The sequence below is a fragment of the Heliangelus exortis genome, chromosome 4, assembly GCF_036169615.1.
Source record: "Heliangelus exortis chromosome 4, bHelExo1.hap1, whole genome shotgun sequence".
Classification (NCBI taxonomy): domain Eukaryota; kingdom Metazoa; phylum Chordata; class Aves; order Apodiformes; family Trochilidae; genus Heliangelus; species Heliangelus exortis.
This window is the reverse complement of record NC_092425.1, coordinates 37,836,413-37,853,841: the sequence shown is the minus strand read 5'-3', so window position 1 is coordinate 37,853,841 and position 17,429 is coordinate 37,836,413. Positions and strand designations below refer to the sequence as shown.

The window sequence follows — 17,429 nt, the reverse complement described above, 5'->3', positions numbered from 1 at the left end:
TTATTCTATTTACAGCAAGTTCTCATGATCACAATCTTTCATCTAGTTTGTATTTTCCTTTTGATTAACATAAATGTTAAATGGGAAGGGATGTTCACCTACTCATGACAAGTTCCTTGCATGTCTCCACAGACAGACATCTATGCCCCCAAAGAATTACTATATTTAGTTTTTATGTACTAATCAGTAACTTCTCACTGAATTTAAACCATGTGTTTGAGACAACAGTAATATTTGAGCAGAGCCCCAGAAAAACTGCATCAAGGGGGCATCCATTAAGCCTATCTAAGCTTCATCAGCTGTTGCCACTGTTGCTCTAAAGCAGAGACTACAGACCTGAAGAAAACAGCTGGAAGAAACTGAAAAGTGGGAAATATATAGGAGATCCTATATTTAGTACTTTATTTTAGCATTTTAGGTCAGTCCATAAATGCAATTTGAGTATACTGTGCTTTAAGACACAGAAGGCACTCTCAGGCTACTGGAAGCTCAGCTCAGAGGACCAGAGTAGCCTCAGTTCCAGGGGTGGGATACATCATTGGCATAGGATGCTAAAATAAGATGTACAATCATTTCAGCTGCAGGAAATAAAACATTTGAAGGGTAACAGAGGACCAGAACTGAAACAACACTGATCCATCCTTACTGAAGCTGTGATGCAGTCATGGGTTGCAGTTCAAAAGAGGTGAAAACCTCTCCTAAAAACCTGTCTGTGTTATTTATCTATGAGAAGAAAACATTGCTATTTATAACTTTTCCTGGAACTCTTCTCAGTATGGTTATCTGTTTCAAGGGAATAAATTAGCTTGTTTTGTGCACTATTCTATGTATATACACACCTGCTCCCACATCCCCTTATGGTACAATAAATGGCATCACTTTTTCCACCAAGTGATAAAGGGAGACCTGACACTGCTATTATGAGTCTTCAATAGTAATATCTAGCAATAAAATACTGCTAAACATTTCTTCTAGCATACCACTGCAGGTTATTTTTATTAAGGAAATTACTGGCCATTTCCAAAAGGTGCCCTTTATTTACTTCAACATTTAAATCAAGAAAGAGGCCTTGTCTTTCAGTAGTAACCCTAGAAGCATATTTGCAAGTCTGTTCTGTGAGTATTGTGACTAATGAGAAAACTTAAGAAAACTCATATGTGTTGTCTGCCAGTATTTTAGTAAACATCACTTTTATATGTCCTCACTGCAAACTTAAATACATTTAATTTAAAGAAAAAAAAGAAGTATTTTAATCTTGGAACCAAAACTACATCCTATTAGGACAGAATAAGCACTTTATTGACCTGTCTGGGGAGGATCTTTTTCTTTGCTTTTAAGACCTTCAGTGAGGTAGATTAAAATTGAGAGCAATTTTTTTTGTGTTACATGACTTAAGATTTTATGTAAACAGCTTTTCAGTCAAAGCATCACAAAACAATTGCTATTTAGCATTCGCAGATTAATTAGACAAAAATCACACGAACAGCCAGAATTCAAATTCTGAAGCAATCTTGCTGAAAGTTTAAATAATCCAAATAATCTATTTTTAAATAAGCAGCTAACTCTTTTCAACCTCTTGAACACTTGAGATCTCTGGTTTAAAAAAAAACTAGGAACTGGATTGGGGAAAAAAAAGCCATATTCTGTTTGCTTATCTATATAAATAGCTTTGACCAAAAAAGTTATACACATGAAATGACAGAAACAAATGTATCCAAAGATCAGAAAATCCTGCAAGATAAGAAGCTGCAGTACAACCTTAAAATGCAATCTCTCCTATTAGTTTTGAAGGAACTCAACAAATACTTGAGATGGCTGCTATCAGCACGAGATGGAGGTTCTCTGCATCAAAGGATGCCTGTAAAAGCTTTTCCTCATGAGACACAGTGAGTAAGAGTTCCCAAATTTCACACTAGACAGCAACACAGTTAACAAGTGCCAGAAGCATAATGTGTTTCCTAAGTATCCTCTACTATTATCTTGTCTGCATGTCAAAAAAGTTACAGCCATTGTCTTTGATTGTGCTTGATAAACCAGCTACTTCGTTGGTACATTTGTTTGGGGGAAGGGAAGGAAGTATTTTAAGGTCCAGCCTCACAACTGACAAATAGGATTAATTCTGAGATCACTGTCAACACAGAACACTACAAGAAAACTTCTGAAAAGACAGACTTCATAGACTTAGAAACATGAGTATTTTGAATAGTGTAACTTATATCTGAAATTCGTATTTAATAACAACTTTAGCACATACCCAACTGGTTGTTTTAACACCTCAAATTAAAAAAAAAATTGCCACTTAAGGAAAAACAGTGTTCCTGGAAGTAAAAGGGGAGATGAGGTATCAAGTTAGAACACTCAAATTCATCAAGGTTAAGATGTTTTAATAATAATAATAAATAAATGAATTAATAAAAAAATGAGCTCTTCACTTTTTCTCCTGATTAGCTATACATACCACTATTTGACATTTGGAAGAGGTTGTTCTTCTCAAACTTCTTGAAGACACTTCCTTTTATTTCAACGAACTGCAATTTTTAAAACAGTTATTTAGTTTTTATTTATAAAAAAATTGATATAAACAAATCAGACAATCCAATAACATGCAAGCAGACATGACACACAAAGAAAGGATGATAAAAATTAGGGTAGCTAGATAATGAAGCTACATACTTACATTATTGGACATCATGATGGTAAGCAGAGATTTATTGTGGGAGTTGAAGGCCACATTAAGGGTTGTTGCTTGAACCATTATAAGAATAGCATGCAGGACTAAAGAGCTGGGTTAAGGAAGGATACTTGGGAATAATTCTTCTGCAGAACAGTACTGAAGAGTACTAAAGCTAAAATTTTCTACATTGTTTCCAAATTTTAACAAAAATGCTACTCCCTGTCAGTAAGATTTACAGCAAGAAGAATACTTAAATTTATGTAATGTGTCCACGGTGCTTTGTAGCACGTAACAATATTGTAAATTTTTCTGGTACTAAAAAGAGCCTAACATTAGTCAGAAGAAAAGAGTAATACAACAATATAGGAAAAAAAGACAAAGATTCAGAATTAGCCTATAGATTGCAGAAAAAACAGGGGGAAGTACAAGAATGCATCACTACATCTATTGGGCCACACGACAGATCATTTTCATCAGTTCACTGTAAGGCTATTTCACACAGAACTCATTTGCATCCTGCATTTAAATGAATTTATCCCTTCATTTCAGGAAAACCTTTTAAAGCTAGCTTTTTATAACATTCTGCTAAAAACAAATCATCATTGTTTTCAAGACCTTGTGACCCAAAACACTCAAATATATAAATCAGAATTCAAAGCTTCCATGAACTATCCAATTTCTGTTTTTCACTTCACTACCCATTAAGTACTAAAAAAGCTGCCTGCTATTGCAGTGGTATACTACTATTATGAAGGGCTTTTTTTGAGCAGTTTTTTTCCCTGTTTATTTAAAAAACCTTTAGTACTTGCTAGTCTTTGAAAATAAAGAAACACTGATTTAAGAATATTTTCAAATATATCAAAAGAAAATCATACAGAGCAATCACTGTGTTTAATTTAGAAAACTTTGCAATTTCTTGAAGAAAAAGGATACAGACATACAGCACAGCCATGAAGAAGTGAGGAATCACACCTATGTGAGCTCTTTTTCTTTCCTTAGGTTCTGTAGCTGTCCAATAAAGAGCATCCAAAATATCTTGTCCAAATGAAGAAAACAGACGATCAGCCACCTAAACAAGAAGAATTTTTTACTGCCTTAAAACAGTATTTTTCTCTGTGACACTTGAATATGCCACTGTTAAATACAGTTCAATACAGAACAAGGTCTCCCATTTTTATCACTTTGCATTTTTATCATTTTTATCTCTTACTAACTGCATTTCCAGCTATTTTGCACTGAAGTTCCTTTTGTATACTTGGACGTCCAAGTGCAGTTCAAACTTGAGCCTTTGATAAAACATCATGTTTGCTGTGTCTACTACTCTACTAAATTATTCTAAATGTCATTTTACCATCCTCCTGGGTTTAATGGGGAGGGGTGGACTAAGGAAAAGTGAATTTCAAATGTGTGATAGGGAACAACATAAGCTTACAGGACTGTAATTACAAGGACTGTAATTAAATTGGGCTTTATTGTTTCCTTACCTCTTGGAAACAGATATCTAATAAATACAAATCTCTGCATAAAGCAGAACTAAAAATTACAGGTACTGTAGCACAAAGCAAGTAATGAAGAGAGACTACAAATTCTACCAAGAAGGGAAAATTTGTTTGGAAAAACTACAAGCGTGTTAAATGTAACCACAGAATATAGGCACAAGTAGGAAAAAAGTAATCTAACAATAGCTCTAAGGATAGGAAAAACATGGACAGTGATCTGAGCTTTTAATTTCATACCACAGCTGAAAAGGCCACATGGAGTTTTACCAGTTCTCAACACTGAATCATCCTCAAGCAAGTAAAACTGAAGATTCTCACAAGGAAATACTTGTACTACATAGCCTATGTACTACAGTTCAGTGTTTTTAAAACACTGCACAGGACAACAAAAATAGCACTTCAAAAATAAAAATTCACCTGGTTAGCAAAAAAAAAAAAAAAAACCACAAAAAACCCTCAACCAAGCAGAAATAGTTAAATCTTAGTATATATAAATATATAAGTAGTTAAATATAAAAACCTAATTATCTCTGTTTAGTAAAGACAACAGACATTTCCTCTTGCTGTCTTTCTGGAAGACAACAATTTTGGATAACCTCAAGCAACATGTAGCAACACAGAACTAGATTCACCATGTACCTACAACTATAGAACATCTAGAAAACAAGTTTTTGGGACAACATAAGTATATCTAGATTTGGGATAATTTCCTGACTTAGTTAACAAGAGTTGTAAAGATGAAGATAGTGAACGGAGACAAATCACATACTCTGACTTATTCAAGACAACATTTATTGAAGTTTCCTAAAATATGAAGGTGGAATTAAAACAAATTTTTACTGGATGTCTCAAGTGAACTACACTACATGCTACTCTTCAAGGACTACCTATGAAATAGAATGAACAAAATCATAAGGTGATGAATTATGATAAATCTGAAGTTCAAACACCCATCAGAGGTTGGAGAGATATTTACAGCGGCATTGTTTTCGGCTTTTAAATTTTGTAAATGAAAGTTGTCCAAATTGTGTGGTTCCTGCTCATTGTGATGACCCATTAAGCAATTACACCTCGTGCAATAACACCAACTACAGAACGCTTAGGGTTTGGTAAGTTTTGTTCACAATATTGTGAGGGTTTTAATAGATAAAAACGGTGGCTTTTCTTTTCTTTTTATTTAAGCGGTTCTCGTTTCTTCGCTGACAGGATAGAAAATATTAAAACCCAGCACACAATATTGTTGCTTGCTCTTCCAAACACGACTTACCTAAACCCTACATGCCGGCTCCAGGCTCCAGCAGAATTCCATGGTGAGCGCTGTCACCAGCGTAAGGCACACTGGGGCTTCACAAGGAGCAGGAGCCGGTGGGTCTGAATCTAAAAAAGAAAAGTGCCATTTAAGCCAAACGTGCTGAATGCTCCCCTCAGGCTGTCTATTTGGAGCATTCAGCACATCATTGGAAGATTTTGCATTCCTCTTACCTGTCCAGGACAATATTCCCTGGACTTGCCAACAGCCGAAAACATTAGGACATTGTAAACATCTCTGCTGCTCAGTGATCTAACTGAATTAAAGCAAAAAAAAAAAAACCCACAAAAAACTTTCTATTCTGAAACCTTGTGAAAATGTAAAGTTTATTACTTTAAAATCCTAGTATTTAACAGTTCCCTAAAAAACAGCTTGCACTTGTAGCAGAGTTAGAACCACATCCAAAGCAGTCCAAGCAAGCCAAACTGTTGACTATCAACCAAGCCTTTCAGTGGGATCCCCAGGACATTTTCTGCCAATGCTGTGGCTACCACCTACTACAATAAATCAAACCCTGAAAAAACCTATGCCCTCTGCTTGGTTTACACAGGACACCATGGAAATTAAATACAATTTCCAATGTCAAAGTCTAATGTAATTTTTTTTAAGTAACTGTGAGTTTTAAGACACCTCCCCTTTCCTAAAAAAAGAAAGAACCTCAGGCAGCACTTCTCAGCTGAGACGCACACTTTTGGCTCTGCTAAATGTAGCAAAGAAACTCAACTCTTCATTCAAAATGGACTGGTACATGACTTCCAACTCACAGCTAACACTCTGGTATCCAAATTATGTGGTAAGCACATAATGCTGTAGTTTCTCAGTGTAAAAGAAATGACTTGGAATACTCTTGAAATACAGAGGAATTAATATTTTGAGCACCCGGATTTATTAAGTGATTACGTCTCACAGATTATGGAACTATATATGGGTGAATATTTCCCAACACAGCTAAAATCCACCAAGTAGCTCAGTGCCAATTTAATATTTGTACATGTTTTTCAGCAAACCAAAAAGAAAAGGAAACAAAGCCTATGAATCAACAGCTGAGGTGGTTTACATGATATTTATTTCACTTAGGATAATGAAGCGTGTTCCTTAAGCAATCTTTTTGTATTTTGTGAGGAAAAAACAAATGTTTCTGTGCAAAATCTGAGTATTTTGTCCAAAGCGTAGCCCCATTTCAGCAGTCTTCAAACAAAGGCACAACAGATGTTCAAACAAGGATTAATGTTATTCAGAGATCCCAGAATCCTAGTAGACCAACTCCTGTGTACAAAGCTCTCACTGAATCCTTTTAAAAGGCTGCATTTCTAGTATGTCCTATATTTACAGGATGGAGACAAGACTGTAGCTATGAAAACACTGTTTATTTTGTGAATCACTGATTGCAGAAGTGCAATTAAAATTCTAATAATAAAGCTGAAACAATTTTTCCCCCCATTTCTCTTTATCCTACCTCCCAAACAAGAATTTTCTTTCCTTGTTTCACTATATACATTTGGCTTACTGTTTATACACTCAGGCCTTTGTTTGCTAACCAGGACTGAGATAGGTTAAGCAGTAACATGTGCTTGCATGCAATGAAAGCTACAGTTCCATAATGAAGAAATAAAAAAAAAATTCTGTATCTTCTACTATATTTATGTCTGCTCTCTCTCAGGATGTTATCTATTTCAAATCAATAGTTTCTACTTTTCTGAATGAGTCAAAAACCTCATTCATCCCACTTCTAGCATTTAAGTTCAAGAGAGTTCTCCTCCCATTTCATGTTCCCAGTTTTCATTCAGCTAACTGGATTTATAAACTCCAGGAACCAGGCAATATGAAACAATATCTACAAACCTTATTTTTCACTAACTTGTCTGCTTCACTACATCTAGGCTTATTATTATGTGTGGGTGCACACCTGTGAGAGCATGAGGTGAGCTGTGTTATAAGTACAAACATTGTAATGCAACTATATTTTAGATTTAAAAAAAAGCATGCTTGGTGTTCTGATGCCAACTTTCTTACCTCAAGCATGTTATAGATGATGTAGAGCTTTATGACAGACTGTCCCCTTATCAGATGATACATCATAGAGTAGTCAACATAGTGCATCATGAAGTAGCAGATGACCAATATAACTCCTTTGAGAATGTCACATACCTGAGCAGGTTGGAGCAAACGTCTGTCACTGAAATACAAAGGGCAAAAAGTTCCACTAAATGTGATATACCCACAAAATACAAATGTTAGCAAGTCAGCAGGAAATTACAGAAACTTAATCAAGGATATATTTTAATGTAGTTTCTTCCTGTCCCTGCCCCTCACTCCAACACATTAGAATACAATGACCATAATTCATATTTATAGATCTCTCCTGAACAGGATCAGGAGTTATCTGATCCTGTTGATATCTGTGACAGCCATTTAGTTATAATACTGCATTTGTTGGGTAAGAGCTCCCACTTGTTACAAACCTTCCAAATGCAGGCCCTTTGATTTTTAATTTACTTTCTCTCTTCCAGCCAAATCTACTTATCATTTTGACTTTCTCAGTTACAGTAATTGTATTTGCTATAAGCCACAGAAGAAGAAATAAAGCAGTCATCTTCAGCCTCAGTAATGAACCTGATGCTGAGGAACAGGTTCTAAATCCAATTCTGTATCTTCTTTTAGCTTTAAGCTCTGCAGCAGTAAATGCAAACATGACATCTGAGTTTGAAATTAATCTTGAACCAAATGCAGGGTTTTTCTATCTGTAGTCCCACAAGTAGCCCAGAAGACTAAATGAATCCTTACACAATTTCCTCTTTCAAACTGAAACTACAGGAAGAAAATAGTTTACCTCAATTGCCACAATAGCAGCCACAAGCATAATGAAATAGCAAGCCAGTATTTACTAGTCTATTTACTTAGCTTAGTATTAATAAGGTTCAAAACATTTAAAGAGCCTTCAAATGAAATAAAAGCGTTATTTGAGAATAAGTTATTTTTTATTAGATGTATTTATTTTTAATAATATGCACTGAAGGGCTTTTGCAGCAGTTAACGTTTCACAAGAGTCAGAATCAATCAGCAGAACACAACTTCAGAATTTTCATTTTTTGTATTCTTACATCACTCAGTTATCCACAGATTTGACAATGTTCCCATAAACTGATAAAACATTTAGAAAAAAATTAAAGTAACCTGATAAAAATGCATGTTTTATTTTTTTAAAAAAAACAAAACAAAACCATATCCGAGCAGTTATTTATGACTTCTAGGAGTGAAGACATTCTATAGATTGTGCAGACAAGTGAAAAATCCCAGCTAGTTGAGTCACTCTACTTAAATATATCAGAGCTAAAATGTTATACTTCAGGTTTCTTTGCTGTCTTCCATTCAAAGGAAAAAAGCCCTGAAGACAGCATTCCCTCATGGACCCACATAGTGTCATTAATACAAAGGGCAAACAGATCGTGCTCATTCTAGGAGTATGAGTGAGAAAGCTTCCAGAATTCTCAGATCTGGAGTATTAAATTCCAAGCAGAGAGCAACTGCTCTTTCTGTTAGATATATTTTTACTGCATAAACTGTATTATAAGTATTCATATTCTGAATAACAGAACTCAACCTAGACCAACATATCAGAACTCAGTGGCTTTTTCACCCCAGGACATTTTCTTGCTCTCAGAAGTCATCCAGTAGCAGAAAACATGCCACATTTTATTTCTGACTAAGTCCTTGACAAAAAGCCTCCATGAATTTTCTCCCTTCGTCCCCTCTGAGCTGAATTTTACCTGAAAACCCAATTAGATAACTTAAAGAAAACTGAAAGTGTCCATTTCCCAGCACACCCAGTATTTGCCTGCTGCTTGAAGACCATGCTCTTGAATGACACACACACAAAAATGCACCCTCACCAACTTGCAAAATTCCATGCTGAGAGTTCATTGCCCTATTTAACTACATCTCAGTTAAATCATTATACTTATTGAAATATATTAGCATATAATGAAACAGTTAAGCAAGCCCATGCTTATGATTACCACTCACACACTGAGTAACTAACACACTATGTTGCTTTTTCTCCAAACTACTTCAATTTTGTACATGTAGTCAGTGTCATTTCAGCTCCTCAGCCAATACTCATCCTCTGCAATAAAGCCTGGGATAAAGCAGTAAAGGAGTTATTACTCCACAACTATAATGCCAGGTTGAAGCATTAATAAAAGGAGAATCAGAATTATTACTCAGAAAATTAGCATCTTCATTCTTTCAGCCAGCACCTACCTTATCATGAGAGAAATAGCGAGGCAGCAAAAACTTGACTAGCAAAAGAGCAACCACTTCAAAAGTCAATGTTTTAACAGTTTGGTTAGGTACCAGTTTTTACACTGGGAGGGACCCTTGCTGAAATGCACAAGTAAGCAGGATCTGTTTATGAAACTTCTGAAGCAGTCCAGATCTCACAGGAAAATGCTTTGATGTCCACAAATCAATACAAACTGAAAACTACAATGTCAAAGGTTTTCTGTCTTAAAAGTAACATCAAAGATACTCAACCACTAGGACTGACACCAGTCTCAGTTATTCTGTAGTGTTAACACTATCACTCCTCTGTTTGTGTTGATTTTCACTGGTATTGACTACACTCAATGGAGTAAAACTAACTCAGAAGAAGTCTGAGTTAAAAGCAAACAGCCACCATCATGGGGGAATACAAATTCTAAGAACAGCCTACACAAAATTTAAGAGCACAACTGCTCTTCTAAAGGTGGTCTCTGAAAACTAACAGTATCATATTAGGATGCATCTAAACTTAAACACAGTATCCCATACACTGGAAAGATGAAGCCAGTTTAAGAATGTGCTGCACGCAGAACAAATTCAATTCACAGGTTGCCCAAAAGAGGTAGATCAAGTGTGCCTGCACTATTGTGCAAAAATAGTGTGCTTAATTCCTCACAGGAATTAAGCTTTTGTAGCACAGTGTACATTCAAATAATGTTTTCAGAGAATTTTACCTCCCAATGTGACTTTGATTTAGTTTCTCAGTGTATAACTAAAAAACCCTGCAATAAGCAGTCTTTTTTTTGACATGTTAAGTAAAAATATTTCATTAATGTTCTATTCAAAGTTGTGCAATAACTTATGCTTCTCGTCTACATGAGAAGCAGAACCAGTAGTAATGCTGATAGCTTCTTCAAAACATAACTGTTGAAGAAGTCACAAAAATATCCTCACAGTTTCAATTTACTCAGCTTGATTACAGAAAAGCTGTCAGCATCTTCAAGTCAGTAAAAGGGACTATTGCAAAGACTGTGTACAAAAAATATTCTAGAAAGTAAAAAAATTTAGATGATCCTGGCACTAAAAATACATTCCAGTGTTTTTTTGTTGTACATGAAGAAAGGCCCCTTCATATTGACTAGACAAGTGATACATGGTTTACAACTAATATGTTTCTGGTTGAGAGAGATTAACCATGACTACTGCATAAATTCACAAAGGCACTTTGATTGCAGCAGAATCCTTTTCCACTCTGTCTAATAACATTTACAAAAGGATTTTGAGCTGTGGCTCTGAATATAATACAGGATAAGGATAATTATTTCCTACAAAGCCAAGGAAAATCAAGCAAATGGATTAAGTCCAGTAACTGGTCACCTTTTAGCAAATACACAGAACTATCTGCAAAGCCTGCAGTTAATGAATGATGTAGTCAGTGTTCAGAGACATTTGTCACAAGTCATCTTTATCCTTCATACTAAAAACTGTTTCATATATATAAACACGGACTGATGTGATTTTATGTCTGTCAAAGAAGTCTTTGCTCATCCACTACATATTCTGCATTCATTTTTCTCAATGTTTCTACTTATTGTCTCCAATAACTACTCAGTACACTGCAAAGTGCTTGCAGAACAGTCTTGAGCACAAAGTAACCAGACCTAGAGATTAATATCCCATACAAATGCATAATGCTGAATTCCTCCACACCATGAGCACTACAGAATCTCAAAAAAAGAAAAACACAACCCCAAAACAAAACCCAAAAAACAAAGAAAAAAAAGCTGGTACCAGCCAAGCTACGACAACTATACATATGTCAAGAAGTAAACAAGAAATACAGTGCATAGTGGTGGACAATACTTCCAGTATCACATTTGATAGCAGGGAGCCAAGAGGTAAGAATGAGACAACATTGAGCTACTGTGCAACTGCAGAAACCACTGAATAGAGAAACAAGGACCTGAAACAGCTTCATTCATTTCAAAAAACTGTATTTTTACAGTTTTGTGGTTTTACAGTTGCAGAATACAGAAGGGAAGATTTCACATGAAAATTAGTTACAGGTGTTTTTTCTCATGAGTGGCAAAAGGAGAACAATGAAGAGCTTAACAACTATCTTGTTTTATATTTAATCATTAGTTACAGGTGTTTCTTCTCTTGAGTGGCAAAAGGAGAACAACGAAGAGCTTAGCAACTATCTTGTTTTATATTTTATCACACTGGTGACAAAACAGTATGTGGTAGAATCTTTCCATAGAAATCTACAGAGATTAGTTGTCTTTTCCTTCAAAGCTATCCTGGCATAGTGATGCTGCAGAAGTTAATTAAACATTAACACTGTCCTGTCTTTATTGCACTCTGCTCTGAAAAGCTAGGATTATCAGAGCCTTTGTCTAAGATGCAATTCCTCCTAATATCCTGCTACATTCCAGAAATAATGTTATGTAAATTATTTCACCATTTGGCTGATTACACAGCTGGATATAATTTAATGACAGCTTGTTTGAGATACTAGTTGTTTAGCTTCAATAAGTTTTGATTAGAGTAAGTTGCTTAAGAGTTACAATATTGAGTGATTTATGCTATCTGCCTAGCTCTGCACTTACAGTATGAGTAGTTAGATTTGCCTAGATACTGCCTTGGGCTGCAGCAGAGTTAATCAAAGTAATTTTCCTAGCAGCCTGTACAGTGCTGTGTTTTGTTTTCTATTTAGTAAAAGAAAAGTAATGCTAACATACTGATGTCTTGGTCGTTGTTAAAAAAAAAAAAAAAAAGGTATTTTTCTCAAGTCAGAGACTTTTCAGTTCACTGTGTTTTGTTAATGAGAGCAGGTACAAGAGAAGCCTAAACGAAATGGTGAGGAGGATGCAAGCACCACCACAGACTGCAAATCAACATTAAGAGCAGTGAACAACCTCCTTCCTGGGCTCAGAGGAAGAAACCAATTGGGTGCTAGAAGACCCCCAAACCAAAAATCACCACTGAAGTAAAAGACACATGAACAGTGCATGAACCCTGGGTGTAGAACTGGCTTTTAGCTCACAAGGATACAACTGCCCAAGGATTTCTTTGTGGTCCCTCTCTGAAGGCATACAGCTCAAGCTGACTCTGCTACTGTAACTTTCAACTAAATTATTTAGTTTTTAAGATCCAACACCTGAGATTCTGCTGCAGGAAACCCAGGGCTGAACCTGAAGCAGCATTAAGCATCCCTGAGAGTAAGCATTAGAGTGTGTGTCCAACTCCTTCACCAGTTTATGAATGCTCAGGCAGTGGCTTCTCCTTTAACAAACTCATCTCATGAACCAGTGAACACACTGATTCAGGGTACTTGGGCTGCCCTTCAAATGTGCCTTATTAAGCTGCACAAATTCTGTCTTTTCAGCTAGTTGTTTTCTGTCATTACTCCATTATTACTTCTAACATTTCTGGCCCAAGTCATGCTCTCCAAGATGAGCTTCACAGAATTTCACAAATGCTTTCATTATGTTAAGGCTCAAGTTCCCACATTTAGCTGTACAGACTGGACTACCAAGGAATTAATTTTTTTAATTAAACTTCAAATATCAAAGTACCTTAATAGTAAAGGTTAAAGCTTATCCATTCTTTCTATTATCTGCCATGTAAAATCTTGTGTTGCTTTACTATTACCACTGTTTAATCAAGAGAAGATCCTTGAACCAGCATGAATTCAGAGTGAAAATCCAAGCATTCCTCTGCAGATAAAACTCATAACACCAACTAGCAAATCAAGACAACACAGAAGAAAACACACAGGGACATCAATATACCACAGTATCTTCTTAATATGTTCTTCCCAAACTCCTCAGCCTTTCTGTGCATTTACCACGACATCTACTGACAGAAAATCTCGTCTGAAAGAAACCCTGATGTCTCCAAATAATAAGAGGATATAGAAGTTTATTATTCACTTTAAGATGTATAAAAGTGAAGTGTAAGCCTTGCTACCATACCTCCCTGTTCCACCACAGCATGCTTCTTTTTCAGCCCAACAAAAGGAGAATGCCAACCTCTGTGCTTACCACAGCATTAGAAGCAGTTGGAACTACAGCAAAATTCATACAGTGCACTGACACTAACCAAGAGCTAGGAATTCAGAAATTAGTCTGTTACAGTGAAAAATAACTTTTTTCAGCAGAATTGATAAGTTCAGGGTTTAATACTCATGCTTTCCAATTTATGGCTTGTCCATGTTGAGACTCATTTAGAGAGTGTCAATGTAAACCTTTCCTCTGTTTATAGAACAACTGGATCTGTGTATGTCCTGCCCCTTTAGAAAGCTAAAAGCAAGCAGATCTCCTTATAAAGAGTTTGGAATAATTACTTTGCTATTCTACAAAATTAAACTAAAACCACATCAGATTATTATACTACCACATATTCTGGCTACCCATAAATTTGTTCTATACACTTTGGGAAAAACAACGAAAACATCTAAAATTTTTTCATGATTACTTGTGGTATTTTAAGTAAATCCACTCTAAGTGATACAAGTGTCAAACTTATTTCAAGATACACATAAAACAGCTACCCAGTGAGGAAAAATATGGCGTGGAAAGCAGTGTTTGTCACAAGCTATCTTCTTAAACAAGTGGAAATTTAAGGATCTAGAAATCCTACTGCATTAAGTAGAGCACTGTTAAAAATAAAGCACAATTTACTGATACTTGGCTTTATTATGTTAACAAATCAAAGGCAGCTAATGCACAGGTTTGCTTAAATGACAGACATAAAAAAACCCCCAAAACAGTAAGATCAGGTGTTAAAGTATCTTAATAAGCTTTGCATATTAAATTTCAAGAGGTTAAACCCCTTACTACATGAAACACCCCCCAGGACAAACAGAGATTTGTTCTTTTTGGATAAAAAAAGTCTAAAAAAAAAAAAAATCTCACTACAGTGATTTATGGTATGCTTTTCAGAAACTATCATTGCAAAATGAACAATGTTTTGCCCAATATGGTATACAAAGTAATCTAAAGACAAGCAGACTTGTCTGAGTATTTTAGCACTTCAGTACTTCAGGGTATAAAAAGTGATGCTGACACATCTGCACAGACTCCCATCAAACACCTTCTTCACTTCACAGGCTTTTTGGGCCTTCTGGTGCTTCTCAACTCATCAGTAGTCTGACTGTACAGTTTGGGTTTTGATTTTTTGTTTTGTTTTACTTTGCTTTGGTTTTTCTTTTTCATCTTTTTCTTTAGACCAATAGGAATTCCATAAAGTTTTCCTGATTAATTTTACAGTTTACTGTATTGATAGTTGGTTCATTTAGTATAGTCTCATCCAAATAATTCAAATTACTCTAAACAATTACTCCCTCCTAGTTAGAACAGACAAATTTTCCAATACTGATGTCACAGATACAATCATTTAAAAATACGAATATATTATCTTCTACTGCTGCTTCAGATGGAGATATTTCCAATAAAATGAACTTAATCACCTGCATATATACATATTTATAAATTTTTAAGATATCAGTACTATTTCTATGTTATACTAGTTCACAGTATTAAAAAAAAAACTTTTTATTTACATAGCTAACAATACACTGAAGAAGAGTTTTAACACTGAGGTTACAAATATGATCAAGTATTTAAAAGCAGATGTCTTCTAACTATGACTTATTCAATATTAGGACCTGGAAATAAATCAGAGGTTTATATTAACTAATAATATAGTGTAGTTATTCAAATAGTGGCCTATTTAAAGTTGTTAGATATCTCTTCTCCATTTTTACACTTGTGTGGAAACTGAACTGTGAGATTTTGTTTGAAATGTAGATATTTAGTCTTGATCAAAGATGTAATCCTTCAATTAATCCTTCATTAATGAAGTGTGGGATTTTAAGTTTCTACTCCTATATAAAGCATTAACAAATATGACCAGATTAACACAGAAGGGGATCTTTTCCTCTTAGCATACAAAGTAAAGATGTCAGGGAAAACAAAACCAAACTAAGTGGGTCCAAAGGGCACACTTGCTCATTTACCTACACATTAAGAATTTCCAAAATGCACAAAATTATGTATTGGAAATATTTTCCTATAATTATGCCCAAATATGGAATACAGTTTGGTTTGAGGAAGAAAAGGTATTTTGATTGAATCTGATATCCAGTTTAAGACTTCAAAAAGAGCTTACAGTATGCAAGACTTCCCTGTTGTAAAATTGTGAGATACAAAGGCTAAGTGCTGAAAAAACAATGTCCCAAATAAAGAATTCTAAGGTAAGAAGAGCCAAGTTTGCCAAAATTAGATGGTATTTAAAATCTTAAACAATAAAAAGCCTCTACATGCACACAACACAGCACAAGACCATGCTAAGAATGAAACAAAACCAACCTTGCTGTTAGGCCCCGGTGAAAGCTGTCTCAAAATAAATAAAAAAATAATGAGGTTTCAAATAAGTGACAACTATAATTAGCTTTCATTAGGATTCTTTTAATAACAAAGGAACATAAGCTAGACTTGTACTTTACTATGCAGAGGATCAACTTCACTGCTGGCAATGAACTTTTGAGAATTCCCCCAAATTAACAGAAAGCATTACAAAAAAACCTGGTTGATGTACACACAAAATATAGCTATGAATCTGACTGAAATATCACTTAGAATAAACATAAAAAAGCTTAAGGCACTATAAAATAAGTACAGCAGGGGCTATAGTTTTTCCAAAATATGCTAATTTTAATTGGGATGAAGAGGTCCACAGACACTCTATGTAAAAATTGTTTTAAATTAAGATCACAACCTACTTCTACAGTGATGCAAAGTTACATTTAAAAATATACCTACCACAAATAGCACTGAGTCAGTTTCATGTGTTGGTTATTAAAACTAAGTTGTTGGTTTTTCCTTTGAAGTAGACTGGTTAATGTAGCTACACTATTTATTTGTAATCAGTCTTTTTACTGATTACCAGTAAATGTGTGAATTTGGGTGACAGCACAGAGGGAAAAAAAATAACAATAAAAAAAAAAATAATCAGGATTTACTCACCAAGGAGGAATCCCTGCGACACCACATTCCATCCTATAAAGGAAGTGAAAGTGCTCTTCCCTTCGGTCTGATTTACAAGAAAGAAAGAAAGAGAAGGTTGTAATGTTGCTACACTAGGTACTGGTATGGAAAGGAGAAAGGAGTAGTTGATCTTAGAGTTTACTACAGAAATTACTGAATGCATCTGCCTTTTTTTGTTGGTTGGGTAGAAATCCACACATTTTGGTGGACAGGTGTACAACTTTCCAAATGAACTTAAGCAGACAACAGGAAGTTTGTGTCTTTATCAGCTACAGCCCTTAGCAAAAAAATAGTCTTGGGAGTAAGTGTGCAACAGAGGGTCCAATTCCATAATCTGATAATATGAGCCAAGAAATCATGTCCAAAAGAATGTGTATATTTGTTTGGTTTGTTTGCATCTTTGTTTGGTAGTTTTTCCTCTGAGGTGCTTTCTTTTGTGATCCAAAGTTGTTCTATTTATTTCCTACTGAAAAACATAAATCAGGGAATTTTAAGAGGTACACAAGTTAATGATACTGCTAACAGGACCTATGAGTTCATTTATTTCAGGGAAAAGCGAGCAGAGTAAAAGAAAATACAGGACACATGATCTTCACCCATTTCCACATGGAATAAAAGTAAAGATCTTGTCAATC

The 17,429-nt window shown here is 35.1% G+C and overlaps 1 protein-coding gene across 3 annotated transcripts in view; it reads right to left on the bottom strand.

The window, feature by feature from the left end:
• TAPT1 (transmembrane anterior posterior transformation 1) overlaps positions 1 to 17,429 on the bottom strand; it is a 48,055-nt gene that overhangs the window by 18,812 nt on the left and 11,814 nt on the right. Inside the window, exons 2-7 of one of the 3 annotated variants that reach the window (XM_071743897.1) lie at positions 16,774 to 16,840; positions 16,117 to 16,140; positions 7,496 to 7,658; positions 3,608 to 3,743; positions 2,678 to 2,775; positions 2,459 to 2,528 (exon numbers count right to left, since the gene is read on the bottom strand). In XM_071743897.1, coding sequence (XP_071599998.1) covers positions 2,459 to 2,528; positions 2,678 to 2,775; positions 3,608 to 3,743; positions 7,496 to 7,658; positions 16,117 to 16,140; positions 16,774 to 16,840 — 558 coding nt within the window. The remainder of the gene's footprint in view (positions 1 to 2,458; positions 2,529 to 2,677; positions 2,776 to 3,607; positions 3,744 to 7,495; positions 7,659 to 16,116; positions 16,141 to 16,773; positions 16,841 to 17,429) is intronic. The other 2 variants (XM_071743895.1, XM_071743896.1) reach the window with 2 other exon arrangements.